The sequence below is a fragment of the Vanessa cardui genome, chromosome 12 (assembly GCF_905220365.1).
Source record: "Vanessa cardui chromosome 12, ilVanCard2.1, whole genome shotgun sequence".
NCBI classification, from domain to species: Eukaryota; Metazoa; Arthropoda; class Insecta; order Lepidoptera; family Nymphalidae; genus Vanessa; species Vanessa cardui.
The window spans coordinates 9,621,531-9,636,301 of NC_061134.1; the positions used below are offsets into that span (position 1 = coordinate 9,621,531).

The 14,771-nt window shown below is 35.0% G+C and overlaps 1 protein-coding gene and 1 long non-coding RNA gene across 2 annotated transcripts; one reads left to right on the top strand and one right to left on the bottom strand.

Annotated features, from left to right (window-relative positions):
* The first annotated feature begins 984 nt into the window (after window positions 1-984).
* Window positions 985-6,685, top strand: LOC124534184. Its single transcript, XM_047109892.1, has 5 exons — window positions 985-1,580; window positions 2,202-5,085; window positions 5,695-5,818; window positions 6,236-6,352; window positions 6,464-6,685. Exons 1-5 carry the CDS (start codon window positions 1,529-1,531, stop codon window positions 6,683-6,685), a joined length of 3,399 nt encoding a protein of 1,132 aa, XP_046965848.1. The 5' UTR covers window positions 985-1,528.
* Window positions 6,686-13,866: 7,181 nt separating this feature from the next.
* LOC124534509 lies at window positions 13,867-14,235 on the bottom strand. The gene is made up of 3 exons (XR_006966741.1): window positions 14,178-14,235; window positions 13,999-14,091; window positions 13,867-13,911 (listed from the first exon to the last, which is right to left on the bottom strand). It is a non-coding gene; the product is annotated as an uncharacterized LOC124534509 (long non-coding RNA).
* Window positions 14,236-14,771: the final 536 nt, after the last annotated feature.

Sequence of the window (14,771 nt, forward strand, 5' to 3'; positions counted from 1 at the left end):
TTTTTAGTTTACGTACAGTTGCAATATTTTTTGTCGGCTTAATTTATAGAAATTATTTTAACAATTAAATTATGTATTGATGAAGTGCCGAGTCTGAGATAAGGATCCTAGATTGTTGGTTAGTCAATCAGTTGCTCAACAAACTGACGAGAACAACGGTTCTATTATTAGATTTTTAGAAACAGAACCCTTAAAAGCCGAGATGGCCCAGTGGCTCTTAACCGATGATTGCGGGTTGAAGCCCAGGCAAGCACCACTGTATATATGTGCTTTATTGTGTTGTATAATTCATCTCATGCTCGGCGGTGAAGGAAAACATTGTGAGGAAACCTGCATGTATCTAACTTCATAAAAATTCTGCCACATGTGCATTCCACTAACCCGCATTTTAACAGCGTGGTGGAATATGTTCCAAAACCTCAAAATTTACAGGCTTTACTGCTTTTTACCATTAAATATTTTTTGTCGGCTTAATTTATTGAAATTATTTTAACAATTAAATTATGTATTGATGAAGTGCCGAGTCTGAGATAAGGATCCTAGATTGTTGGTTAGTCAATCAGTTGCTCAACAAACTGACGAGAACAACGGTTCTATTATTAGATTTTTAGAAACAGAACCCTTAAAAGCCGAGATGGCCCAGTGGCTCTTAACCGATGATTGCGGGTTGAAGCCCAGGCAAGCACCACTGTATATATGTGCTTTATTGTGTTGTATAATTCATCTCACAACACAAAATATATAATTTTTTAGTCTGTAAACGTTGCGCGTCTAGTTTTTTAGCTATGGCAATGTTTTTGTAGTCCGCCATTGATTGATTGAACCACCGTGTCTGTAACTAACGTGAGCATTAAAAGTGTTAATTAAAGCAAGTCGTTTCAATAAGGAATCAAGCTAAACCTAAATACCTACAGTCCACAAGAACACCGAAGTTAACATTGGTCCTTCGAGCCGGATATGAACCAGCGACCTATGGATCTACAGTCCACAAGAACACCGAAGTTAACATTGGTCATTCGAGCCGACAGTATTTGCAGCGAAAACACAAACACTTCTCACAGCGATTATCATACGGCGTGGACACGCGACGCCACAGGAGGCGGCCAAGGCGGAGCATACGGATTTTCGGCATATACTTGCACTAATAATTATCAAGTATCGATTTCTGCGAAAACAATAAAATCCGTAGGTACTTCAAGAATCCAGCATACATATTTGTTCAAGAAATTCCAATAATTCTAAGAAAAAATCGATCGGCCATTTTAAGAATCATCTGCGAGTGCGAAAAGGACAGCAAGATAGACTTTCGAGGGAGAGTGAAAGAGAGCACACACGGCGACGGCGCATCGTTTTCAAGTTTCAACGCCTACAGTCAACGGCGCGATTTCTTCAATTTGCCAGTATACTAGTGGCGTCGAATGGCGTCCGAGTTCGTGTTAAAGGATTAATTTTGCTTTTAGTCACAAAAATATATTGTATAATTGTATTAAGTATTAATTACAAGTGCGCAAATTAATTAGCTGTCAAGATGGATGATAATATGTTAAAGAAATTGCGAGTGAGTAGGGGATACTCCAAAGGTACGATCTCTAGACTTTATTCTTTCATAGCCGATTCGAACGAATTAATTGTAAGCTCACTTGAAGCGTTAATAACGAAAAGGGATAGATTATTAGCTGTTTTTAAAGAGTACGAAGTTTATAACAAAGAGATCTTGGCATTAGATTCGTCTGACAATGAAAATGTTGAAGACATGGAAAACAAATATTTCCATTGTCTCACTGTTTTAAACGAAAATATAAAATCTAAATGTAATAAAAAGGAAGGGACAACCTCGGAGTCAGGTAACAGTGTCGTTTCCAAAATAAGATTACCCCATATTAATATTCCTAATTTTACTGGTAAATATTCCGAGTATGTTAACTTTATCGAAATGTTCAAATCTGTAATCCACAGCGACACTTCCTTGGACAAAGTTCAAAAGCTCTATTACCTGCGGTCATTCCTCCAGGGCCCCCCTTACGAATTAATTAGTAATCTTCCTCTTGTTAGTGAAAGTTATGATAGTGCGTTGCAATTATTAGAAAAGCGATTTTATAACAAATATAAAATTGTAAATGAGCATGTAAATACTCTCTTAGACTTGGACAAGTTTGCCAAGTTCCCTAGTGCAAATGAGATTAGGAATTTTGTTTCCGTAGTGAGGCAGACGCTAAGTGCTCTGCGCAACCTGAAGGCAGAGGTGGACAACTGGGACCCTATTCTTCTGGGCATCTTGGTGCGTAAGCTGGACCTCTACAGCTCCCGCTCTTATCAGCTGGAGCGTGATCAAGAGCATGAGCCTACGGTTGAGGATTTTTTGGCTTACTTGGATAAGCGTGCTCTCGCTCTAGAGAACACAACAGAAGCAGCAGAAGGTGGGAAGCGGCAAGGTGCAGCAATACCAGCCAAAAATAAGGTAGCCCTAGCAACGGCAGCCAAGACAGCGATGGAGTGCCTCTATTGTAAGTGTGCAGATCACAAATTATACACTTGTCCAAAGTTTAAATTACAGAACAGCGAAGAGAGAGTTGCCTTCGCAAAATCAAAAAGCTTATGCAACGTGTGTTTAAATTCACACTCTGGCAAGTGTAAATACCACTTTAGGTGTGGGCAGTGCAAGAAAAGTCATCACACACTGCTACATCTCGATGAAAAGGGTAGTCCAGGCCCAGTGGTCCTCCTATCTGGGGACTCTGCTAATAATATTTTACTTCCCACAGCACGCGTAAAGGTGTTTGCAAAAGATGGGCGAGAAGTGCATATAAAGTGCATACTAGACACAGGTTCTCAGGTGTCACTGATCACGACAAAGGCAGTGAAAGTCTTAGGATATACTCCTAAGCGAAATGATATTAACCTCATTGGTGTGACAGAGAGCCAGAATAAAGTCAGCTATTGTATCCCATTAAAAGTAAATTCTTTGACATCCCAATTTAACACTCTAGTTAACTGTCACGTGGTAGATAAAATCACTTGTAACTTACCTCAATCACCAGTCAGCCTAGAAGACATACAAATCCCTGCTGGTATCACATTAGCAGATACAACTTTTAACCAACCTTCAGAAATAAACATGCTAATAGGTGCTGATATCTTTTGCCAGGTCCTCCTGCCGCTTGAGGAACCTCAGAGCTCACATGCATGCAGTGACCTAGACAACCAGCAGCAACCTTCATATCCAGGCATCATAAATACGAAATTTGGCCATGTCATTGCCGGGGCAATGACATCTAGCATCATAAAAAATCAGGTTGTATCTTTAATTTGTACCAAGTGCGAAACAGACGTAAGTGACAGTCTCAGGAAGCTTTGGGAGGTGGAGAGTGTTCCAGAATTGCTAGTAGAAAGGGATTCAGAGCAAAAGTTAGCTGAAAATATCTTTGTAAGTTCAGTAAAACTTGAAAATAAAAAATTCACTGTTGACTTACCTTTGAAGCTAGAAACCTGCAAAATAAATGAGACTTTAGGAAATTCTTTTGACCTAGCATTGCACAGGTTTCTCAGTCTAGAAAAAAGACTGCAAAGCAACATTAATTTACTTCATGATTATCAAAAGTTCATAGACGAGTACATAGAACTCGGACATGGGCACTTTGTTGATATTTGCTCTTACAATTTCAATGAAGATCCAATTTATTTTATGCCACATCATGCAGTTATAAACGAGCAAAGCAAGAGCACTCGTACTAGAGTTGTGTATGATGCTTCAATGAAAACTAGTAAAAAGATCTCATTAAACGATATTTTATTAAATGGGCCTACAGTACAGAAAGAATTATTTGATATTGTTTTGTTATTTCGATTTGGAGAATTCACTTTGAGTTCAGATATTAAGAAAATGTTTCGCAACATATTGATTAACCCGAAGCATACTTCACTCCAGAATATTCTGTGGCGGGACGACCCTAGTCAGGCTATAAAATGTATACGTCTTGACACTGTCACTTATGGTGTGAAGTCTTCAAGCTATTTAGCAACACGATGCTTACTTGAACTTGCACAAAGGCATGAGCATGAGTTACCACTAGCATCATTTATAATAAAAAATTGTATGTATGTTGATGACGTCATTTATTCGTGTTCTGATTTGCACAAATTGCTTGAAGCTAAACGGCAGTTATGTGAACTGTTAAGTTATGGGAGCTTTACTTTGCATAAGTGGGCTTCTAACACACATTCTATTCTCTCTGACATTCCGGAGGTGGAACAGCAATTTAGTGAGCTTGAGCTGCAAAAAGGCAACTACAATATGAAGGCTTTGGGGCTTACACTTGATGTTCAAAAGGATTGTTTTAAAATAGACAGCCCAGAACCATTTGATGAACATACAATGACAAAAAGAGGAGTTCTTAGCTATATATCGAAGTTCTATGATCCCATGGGTTTTGCTAGTCCAATTGTAATTAAGGCAAAAAGTATAATGCAAAAAATATGGTCATATAATATTGGATGGGATGAACATATACCTAATGAGCTAGTTGACGAATGGCTTCAATTTGCTAGAAGCTTAGCTGCCATGCATCCTATCCATTTAGACAGGCACATCCCAACCATCAATGCGGCAGCAGTCCAGCTGATTGGCTTCGCGGATGCCTCCAGCACGACGGGGTACGGGTGCTGCATATACCTACGCGTGGTCGACAAAACAGGTAAGGCTGAATTATCTTTACTCTGTTCGAAGTCGCGAGTAAACCCACGTGCGAACGCATTAACAATACCCAGGCTGGAGCTTAATGCTGCATTGCTACTTTCCATTTTAATAGAGAGAGTTTATGACACCTTGCATAAAAATATTCAAATTGATGATGTATACCTATTTACCGACTCCAAAATAACTTTTGCTTGGATTCAAACTGAACTCACTAGATTACAAGCCTATGTAGCGAACAGAGTGGCGGTAATTCAGCAAAAAACCGATAGATGGCGCTGGCTGTATGTGGCTTCTGCAGAGAATCCTGCTGATTTGATTAGTAGAGGCATCAGCCCTCAGGAGCTTCCGACTTGCGCCCTCTGGTGGAAGGGACCGAAGTTTCTGCAGTCAAGGTACGAATTTAATAATACGAAAATAGTTTTACCTGAAAACTTACCTGAAGTGAAGGTGAAGTTACCGCTCACTCCTCCGGCTAAAGTTGTCTTGACAGCAGGTACACAGCACAACATATTTATAGTAATAAATAAATATTCAGACATAGGAAAGATGACCAGGGTAATTGCATATCTGCAAAGATTTTGTCGCAACTTAAAAGAGAAAACAAAACTTCGAGGCAGTCTCAGTCCTAATGAGTTGCAACATGCGCTGCACTCAATAATTAAACATGAGCAATCAATACATTATTGTGAAGAGAAAGACTCTTTACAGAAAGGTAACTCCGTGCGAGGGCCACTGCAAAATTTATATCCATTCATTGATACAGATGGCCTGATAAGAGTAGGAGGTCGTTTAATCAATTCTGATATACCGATTGCACAAAAATATCCTATCATTTTACCTCGAAAATCGCGAATAACTGAGCTTATTATACAGAGTGAGCATGTTAGGTTATTACATGCTGGACCTAAGTCACTCCTAGCTAACTTAAATCAAAAATACTGGCTAATTAATGGCATGCGACAAGTCAAAAAAGTGACTCATAAATGCTTGGTTTGTTTTAGGCTGAAGGCTGGTGCAGCGAAGCAGTTGATGGGATCCTTGCCTCAACACCGCGTGACGTCATGCCGGCCGTTTCAAAAAGTGGGCATGGACTTCGCTGGGCCAATCCAAGTTAAAAATTCGCGTGTAAGGAAAGCCATAGTCAGTAAAGGTTATGTATGCATATATGTATGCTTTGTCACGAAGGCAATTCACTTAGAGTTGACCTCAGATTTGTCAACTGATGCATTTCTAGCATCTTTCAAAAGGTTCATCAGTAGACGTGGTTTGCCCAGCGACGTATTCTGCGATAACGGTGGTTGTTTTCGTGGGGCAAGGAACCAGTTAGCTGAGCTGTACAAGCTTAATAGTTCCGCTGCTCACCAGACGCTTGTGCAAGCTTATGCCGCGAAAGAAGGTATCCAATTTCATTTCACGCCTAGTTATGCACCGGTATTCGCAGGGCTTGCAGAGGCGGCTGTGAAAAGTATGAAGTACCATTTAAAAAGAATTGTTTTAGATGCTGCATTAACTTATGAACAGTTACATACTGTTTTATGTCAGATAGAGGCAGTGCTTAATTCGCGCCCCATTTTACCTCTCTCTGAGGATGTCAATGATTACTGTTACCTGACTCCGGGACACTTCCTTATAGGTACAGCATTAACTATGTACCCTGAGGTAAATATTTCTGAAACCAAAGTAAATAGACTGGGGTTCTGGCAACAATGTATACAATTACAACAAAGGTTTTGGAAAGCTTGGTATAAATATTATTTAAATACTTTGCAGAATAGAAATAACTGGTGTAAATCTATGCCTAATGTAACTGTAGGTGCACTTGTACTCATGAGAGAAGCGAATGTTCCTCCGCTGGCGTGGCCCATGGCACGAGTAGTGGATGTATTTCCTGGAAATGACGGCAAGGTTCGAGCCTTGCAGCTAAAAACAGCTAATGGTCAATTATATACTCGGTCACTGCAAAGCATAAGTGTGTTACCCATTGAAAAGTAATTTTCTAATAAAATAAGATGTCTTTATTGTAATTTTAGCTATGTAACGTGTATAAGTGTTCTATTTTTATATAAAAGTATAAAAAGTAGTAACTAATTCAACAAAAAATATAAAATACTTATCTGTTATTGTTGTGTAATAGGTATTGTGTTACTAAGTGCATAATATTACATGCCTTACCTGGTTGTATTAGATTAAGTTATATGTAAGTTTAGTACATAACATATGGATTCACTTCTATGTATCCTATAGATTCGTAAATTTCGCTTTACATGCCTACCTACTAGGTTGAATTAGAATAAGTTATAGTAATTTAAGTTACATATCACTTGGACTCACTTACAGTATCATTTAGATCCCTAGATTCGCGTTACATTCCTTCCTAAGGTTGTATTAGTATATAAGTTACATCTAAGTTACATAGCATTAAGACTCATTTGCATGTATCGTTTTTACCTTTAGATTCTGCTGTATGTAGAAATAAGGGATTGTTATTGTTTGATTGCCTGGGGCGGCAGTATGTTTATGGCAACACAAAATATATAATTTTTTAGTCTGTAAACGTTGCGCGTCTAGTTTTTTAGCTATGGCAATGTTTTTGTAGTCCGCCATTGATTGATTGAACCACCGTGTCTGTAACTAACGTGAGCATTAAAAGTGTTAATTAAAGCAAGTCGTTTCAATAAGGAATCAAGCTAAACCTAAATACCTACAGTCCACAAGAACACCGAAGTTAACAATGCTCGGCGGTGAAGGAAAACATTGTGAGGAAACCTGCATATATCTAACTTCATAAAAATTCTGCCACATGTGCATTCCACTAACCCGCATTTTAACAGCGTGGTGGAATATGTTCCAAAACCTCAAAATTTACAGGCTTTACTGCCATTAAAAGCACTTGTCACTTTTACTAAACACTAACCTTCCTATGACGCTATATTTTATTTTATATAAATTGTAAGTAAGATTAACTTGAATCATTCTATAGAAGGTAATGATGCACTCAAAGATGGACCACATTTGCGTAGAAGCCTATTCAGTGTAAGCTTGAATGCGATGCCATTGTGGAGGTGTGAGGGAACCCAGTCGCCGCAGGGCGTTTCACTCCTTAGCCGCACGTATCAAAAATGGATAAGCAATTTTCTTTAGAATAGTCTTCTTTTTTACTGAACTAGCGCTTAGATAGCAAGAATAATGTATTTGACCCAAATCAGATGGATTTTTAAAGGGTATTTTTGATTTATGAATAGATCACGACACACTATACACTTAAAACATTAAAAAGACTGGTTGCAATTTCACTTAAACGGAGATTAATCTTTTAAAAATAATTAAAAAAATATATTAATATGGATCTAAAATTCACCAAAATTCTAATTTAATTTCAATTAAATTTTGATGGAACAAATTTATGGCGATAGTATGTATATAAATGACCAAAAGCTACGTTATTATTTATTAAATTAATACGATGGTATTATTTCATTGATTAATAATAATTACGTCATATTACTCCATAACGCTGTTCTTTATATTATACATATACAATGTTTCGTATAAATAAAAATTTTAACAAAAAGAAAAACCGACTTCAAACAAAACACTATTTTAAAACAAATGAACATGCACGAAAAAGTAATAAAAATAATTGCGTATTCAACATATTTTCTAGAGTCTTCCTAAGTTAAATGAAATGAAAAATATTAGACTACTTAAAAGTCGATGAACGATTATATCATGTAGTTATAGTTATTGGTATATTTGGAGCCGGTGTCAGCCACGGTGCCCTTGCCCCAACAATCAAAAGAAAGAAGCGATACGAGCCCCTTGAGTGATCCAGTATATTATTGTGTAAAAGGTAATTTGTAAAAAACATATTTGTCAAAGTATTCTCGTATTATTTTTTGATAGATATACTGTAGGGTTTTATATCCTTTATAATATAAAAAGAATCATCAAAATTGGTTAACGTGATTTTGAGTTATTCACCTATTTGTCGCGCATATACATAATGCAAATTTAAGACTTATGTCGTTTTCATACGGATACCATCATCGGAAAAAAATTTAAAAAAAATGGGACCCCACGGGAAGCACTACCTTTCAAACAAAAAAAAATTATCAAAATCGGTCCACCCAGTCAAAAGTTATGAGGTAACAAACATAAAAAAAAAAAAAAAAAAAAAAAATACAGACGAATTGATAACCTCCTCCTTTTGGAAGTCGGTTGAAAAGAAATTAAGTACGTGAATACGTAAGGGTCAATGAACCTTTAATTTACCTTTCTTTTGTTCTTGTCAATTTCTTCTGTTACTTTTATGTTATATATGGGAAGTCTGCAATAAACATTGACACAATAAGTGAATCTACCCAGAGTCACAGTTACAATAGTTGACATTAATTGTGCCAGGGCCCGAGCTGGACTTATAGGGACGCTTATGGAAACACGTGTTGTATCATACTTTGCTAATGAAGTGCTTGATATTTCGAAAGATTCTTCACAACATTGCTTAGAATCGTGGAAAGGGTATAGTACAAAACTTTTGGGAATATTTTTATTGTTTCTACTTAACAATCTCTCATCTATCAATCTCTAATTTGACTTTTGGAGACTTTAATTTTGTTTTGTTTTTAATAAGCCTTTATAGTACGACACAACTTAGATGTAGCATCGCCAAAATTCGTAAAACCCATCGCATCAGAATTAAGTACGCTATCCCAAATTATCAATATTTATTTCTTATGTGAATATGATCTTTACACAAACGCAATAACGTGTAATATGATCTAATATATTAGTCAATTTGACACGTCGCTATCTATAGCGAGGAATAGCGTCGAATGGCGCGAGTGGGAGGTATTTCTATTAGTTGTGTGAATCCGCAGTAATCGGTTTCATTGCATTGGCCGATGTTACATCTAAGTTGTGTCCTACTATACTTGTGTATTTACTACACATGTAATGATAAATTCTTTACCTTCGAATATTCCAAAGATAAACAGTGTTTTTGTTTTGAGCTGTTGAATTTTCCTCAAGTCAAATGTTACGTAATATTTGGATAGTCATAAGCACCGTAAGATATATAAACAATTTTTCATCCAGAAAATCACATTAGGTACGATCTATCGTATCTGTAATCACACTGGTATGTTTTCATTTAGAACTGCTTTACAGAAATACCACATTTTGTCATTTAATAAATTAATTATTTGGTAGTGATAAGCGACACTATTTAATAAAACTTCTAGTTAGTATCCGAAATGACTCAAACATATAACAAACTTGACAGAAACAAAAAATGTACCCTGTTTCTACATAATTAACTAGCTATTGCCCGCGAATCCTTGCTCTTGACTTTAGTTCTCTAAAGTAGGGGTATTATATGGATATACATATCTTTGCATATGTGGAACTGTGGTGTCCAAATGGATTGACGAATTATTTGAAAGCTTTGCTCAACAATAAAAATCATACCACAAACAACCGATTTTCAAAATCAAAATCAAAATAAACTTTATTCAAATAGGCTTTTACAAGCACTTTTGAATCGTCATTATACAATTAAGTGAACCACCGGTTTGGAAAGTAGATTCTACCGAGAAGAACCGACAAGAAAATCAGTAGTTACTCTTTTTCAACATTTAAAAAATACAAGTCAATTTAAATTTATAATCTTGTAACATTGAAAACTTTTTTTGGTGCCAACGGGTATTAAAACGTAGATTTTTTTGCAGTTGCAAATACGCGACAAAATCTTATAAAGCTGGCTGTGTACATTGGAAACTGGTTTCCATTATAAGTAAACGAAAACTTTTATGAAATGAGAAGGAATCGCGGTATATATACTGTACATAAAGTCATCTGCGCCGTATCTATTTATATTAAGAGTTTATTTATTTTCAAATGTAAAGGGATGATGTAGCTCTACTAGATCTTTTAAAAAGGTTTTAACCTTATCAGCACTGGCTCCATAACATCCCGAGTTTAATTAAAGATGCTATATGTTACCCCAGGTTTTTTACATCCGTGAAAACCGTATCCAAATCCGTTTAGCCTTTTTTGAGATTAACGGTAACAAATGAAAAATTAACAGACAAACACAAATTATCTTTGCATTAATAGATAAATTAGATATCACCCATTGAGTAAATGTCGTTCTTTTAAGTTGTCACAAATTAAACATTATTTAATAACGTCATAACATTATCATTTAATACATAACAGTTACGTCATTTTAATAATAACAAAACATGGCTAATTTTAAAGAAAAATTCCAATATTTCGTGGCATTTTATATTCATACACACATTTATTCATAATGCGGATTTCTACTGTAGTAAAACTAAACATCAATTTTAGGCTCGAAACGCAATCGCCGAAACTATTTTTATTTTAACAAAACTACACAAGGCATTCAGCTAACGATGCATCGCGTTCAAATAGTTTTAAAACACGCCGTTCGAAAAGTTACATTCTAACTGAATAAAAAAAAAATAAACACATTTTAACATTGTTATAACAGTTAAAGGGAGAATAAACTTATACTACAAAAAATATCAATAAAATATAATGTTTTTTATGTACCGGGTAGGTCGGTCCAGCGAATTGGTCACCTGATGTAACCGTCCATAGAAGATGACGCTGTCAAAAATATGATCCTTTCCTTAATCACCAATGTCAACACGCCAAGTTGGTGGCCAACTTTGTGGACTAAGAATTCAATTTGTTTATTATGCCTGTAGCTACACTGGTATACTCACCCTTGAAACCGGAACACGATAATACTGATTGGCGGTAGAATACCTGATGAGTGGGTGAAACCTACCCAGACAGACTTCAACAAAACCCTACAACTCAGTGTTATTATATACTCGAATATTCGTGGTAATCCAATCTAATAGTTGTAGATTATTGTATTGTTTGTAAATATAACAATAACTATAACTACATCATATAATCGTAAATCCACTTTTAAGTAGTGTAAGATTTTCATTTCATTTTACCTAGGAGGACTCTAAAAATATGTTGAATACGCAATTAATTTTATTACTTTTTAGTGCACATTTATTCGTTTTAAAATAGTTTTGTGATTGAATTCGGTTTTTCTTTTTTTAAAATTTTTATTTATATTAAATATGCTACTGTGGTCTGTGATATGACTATTAAACAGTGCTTATAATAGCCTACTTGAAGAAAATTTTAAGATTGAATTTTGTGGTTGTATATGAGTTTCACAACTTACAATTCGAATTGTCCCCTGTCTAAAGAAAGGATGTCTAGTTTATATTATGCTGCCGGGGTTTGAAGGGTAAGTGAACCAGTGTAATTACACGCATTAAGTTTATGAATTACTTTACAGTCCAATGTTTTATGTATCAAAAAATAAAATAAAAATAGATGATAAAAAGTGAACCGGATTTCGAATTTATTTTTACTAGCGACTTTGCTAATATTAAATATACTACTGAATTTGTTTATTTACGACATCACATTAAAATCTTCTAAAATTATCAACAAACATCTTCCTTTCAAATAACTATATTTATTTAAAAAAAGAAAAAAAAACGCATCAAAATCTGTTACGTAATTTTGAATATCTAAGCATACATAGCGACAGACAGCGGTAAGCGACTTTGTTATACTATTTAATTATATTTATATATATTGTCTGTGGTAATTAAATAACAGAAGATATTTTTGTCTATAAACCATACAATTCCCTCTACAACAGCGAATTCTCTTCTTAGTTTGTACATCTTTGAATACTAAACAATATCTTGGACAAATTCTAGATTCAATTGTGGAATTCAATTTATTGTTACCATCTCTAGGCTTTGTCTCATTACCTATAAACAATTCAGTTGTTTTCAGATGTAACTAACGTTATCTTACGAATAGTTGTTAATGTAAAAGTTATATTCAAACTGTTCAGAATTCACGTTTGAAAGATCAATGTGTGTGTTAACTTACACATACATATTTAATAAATAAGAGATGGAAGATGTAAATATGCCTTTGAATAATAAAGGAATCGGATAAGTTGTATAGTTTTAGTGATACTTGCGGTGTTATATACATATATATATTTTTATATATGTGTAAGTAGGAGGACGGCTAAATATTATAATAGGAAGAATGTTACTTGTGAGATGACGTCAGATCGGGAAGTATGGAAGAAGACATGCTGCACCGACCCCAAGTAAAATGGGATAAGGGCAGGAGGATGATGATGGTGATAGGTGGACGGCCAAATAAACCCTAATGGTAAGTGATCACCACGATATATTGTCGCGGGGACAAAAAAAAACTTTGCTGGTTAAGCAATTTTTATTGAAAAAAAAAAAATTTATAAAATAATTTTATAAAAATTATTCTAATTTAAAAAAAAAAAATCATCAGGGGGTGAGGTGGTTGACGGTATCTGGTCATGAACGATTTGATTACGTATCAATACATAATGTATGTATGTATATCAACAATTTTAAGCTAATATTAATGAGTTGGCATCTTTAAATTAAGAACGGATAAAGCAAGCAGGATAGCTCAAACCCACGAATGGAATGCATCAATAAAAGCCGTGCAACCAAAATAGCGGCAGCAGCAGAAGCAGCAGCACTGGACATGCAGCAATTCCTCCGACGAAGCAGATGCTCGAACTCAGCAACAATCCTTAGCTGAGTCCGTCCAGCAACACCGTAGTACTTCAGAATATACTTAATTTAAAAGTATATATGTATATAAATACATATAAAAAAACACTCCCTGTGAACAAAACAACTTATTACCTATCTTGCATAAGCACTAAGAAGGTCCTAAGAATGCCTTAGACACAGGTACAAGCAATAAAGAGTTATTAAAATTCAACAATAACTCATAAGATTGAAGCTATTGAATTGGATATTTAAAGTGTCAAAAATGTACAAATTATTGCTTAATTTGCAATAACACAAAACGGAAAAGCAAGAACTACATTTATTTTAACGAAATAGTGCCTCTAAGTGATTTAAATCACTATAGGATTCGACTTAGGTCATCCAATACATGGACAAGGTCTATGTTCAGTTTTTGAGTAAAATATGAAGAAATTAATAGAAATAATTACTGAGCCATGTAGGATATTGATTAACAAAGGTAATTAACGCATGAACTCACCTCAGGAGTGTTTAATTAAATAAATATTCGGCAACGCCTGTCAAATAATGCACGTGGCCGGTATTATACGACGACTGGAATTTAACGAAAAATATGATTAAATATCATTCTAGAAACCACTAATGTGCCTCGATTAAGCAAATATAAATTGTTTTACTTACGGTTTAGTAGCCTAAACCTCTCAAATATATGAAATAATAGGTTGAAGACGTAGGTAACCCTCCGTTTAGGTATGTATATAATTCGTATATAATCTGAAACGAATGCAAAACCAATATACGAAATGTAGAAACAATATATTAAATTTCAATATTCCAGAATATTCGCTGAATATACTCACGAGTAAAAAAGAATATATCGTTTTAAAATAAACAAGTGTCGGTATGCGACCGGCGCCTGCACAACGATAGAATGACGACGCAGAAAACGCAGTGTTGCCGTTCCACGAAATTGACAGATAATAAAGACAACGACGGTTACGGTTCAAAAATCGAAGTTTTATTATAAAACCAATAAATGTTAATAAAAATAAATACTATAATTTTAGTAGAAATAAATTATAGAAATAATAAAATTTTTAGGGTTACAATATATACATCGGCGCTGTCAGATAAGCTTACGTTATATATCCCTGTTCCTGTTTCTGTAGTTACACTGGCTCACTCACCACTCCAACTATTATAGAACACAATAATACAAAATACAAATAAATTTGCGGTAGAATTTTTGATAAGTAGATTATACCTACCTAGACTCAATTGCACAAAGAACTATCTGGTGGTAGTAACAAATTATATTTTTTATTTATACCAAATTACATTACGTCAATATTTAAGTACAATTATTTAATGTGTACGAGATCACCTGTTTTTTCTGTATCATAACAAGTGGTAGATCTACCGGTATGTTATATATACTCACTTTAAATAAAAAA

Bases quoted from the DNA above. Each gene is read 5' to 3' on its own strand.
- LOC124534184 (XM_047109892.1), top strand. From the start codon at position 1,529: ATGGATGATAATATGTTAAAGAAATTGCGAGTGAGTAGGGGATACTCC. The intron at 1,581-2,201 runs GTACGATCTCTA...TTGTTTCCGTAG, and splicing joins GAGTAGGGGATACTCCAAAG to TGAGGCAGACGCTAAGTGCT. The intron at 5,819-6,235 runs GTAAGGAAAGCC...GTTTTATGTCAG, and splicing joins TCCAAGTTAAAAATTCGCGT to ATAGAGGCAGTGCTTAATTC.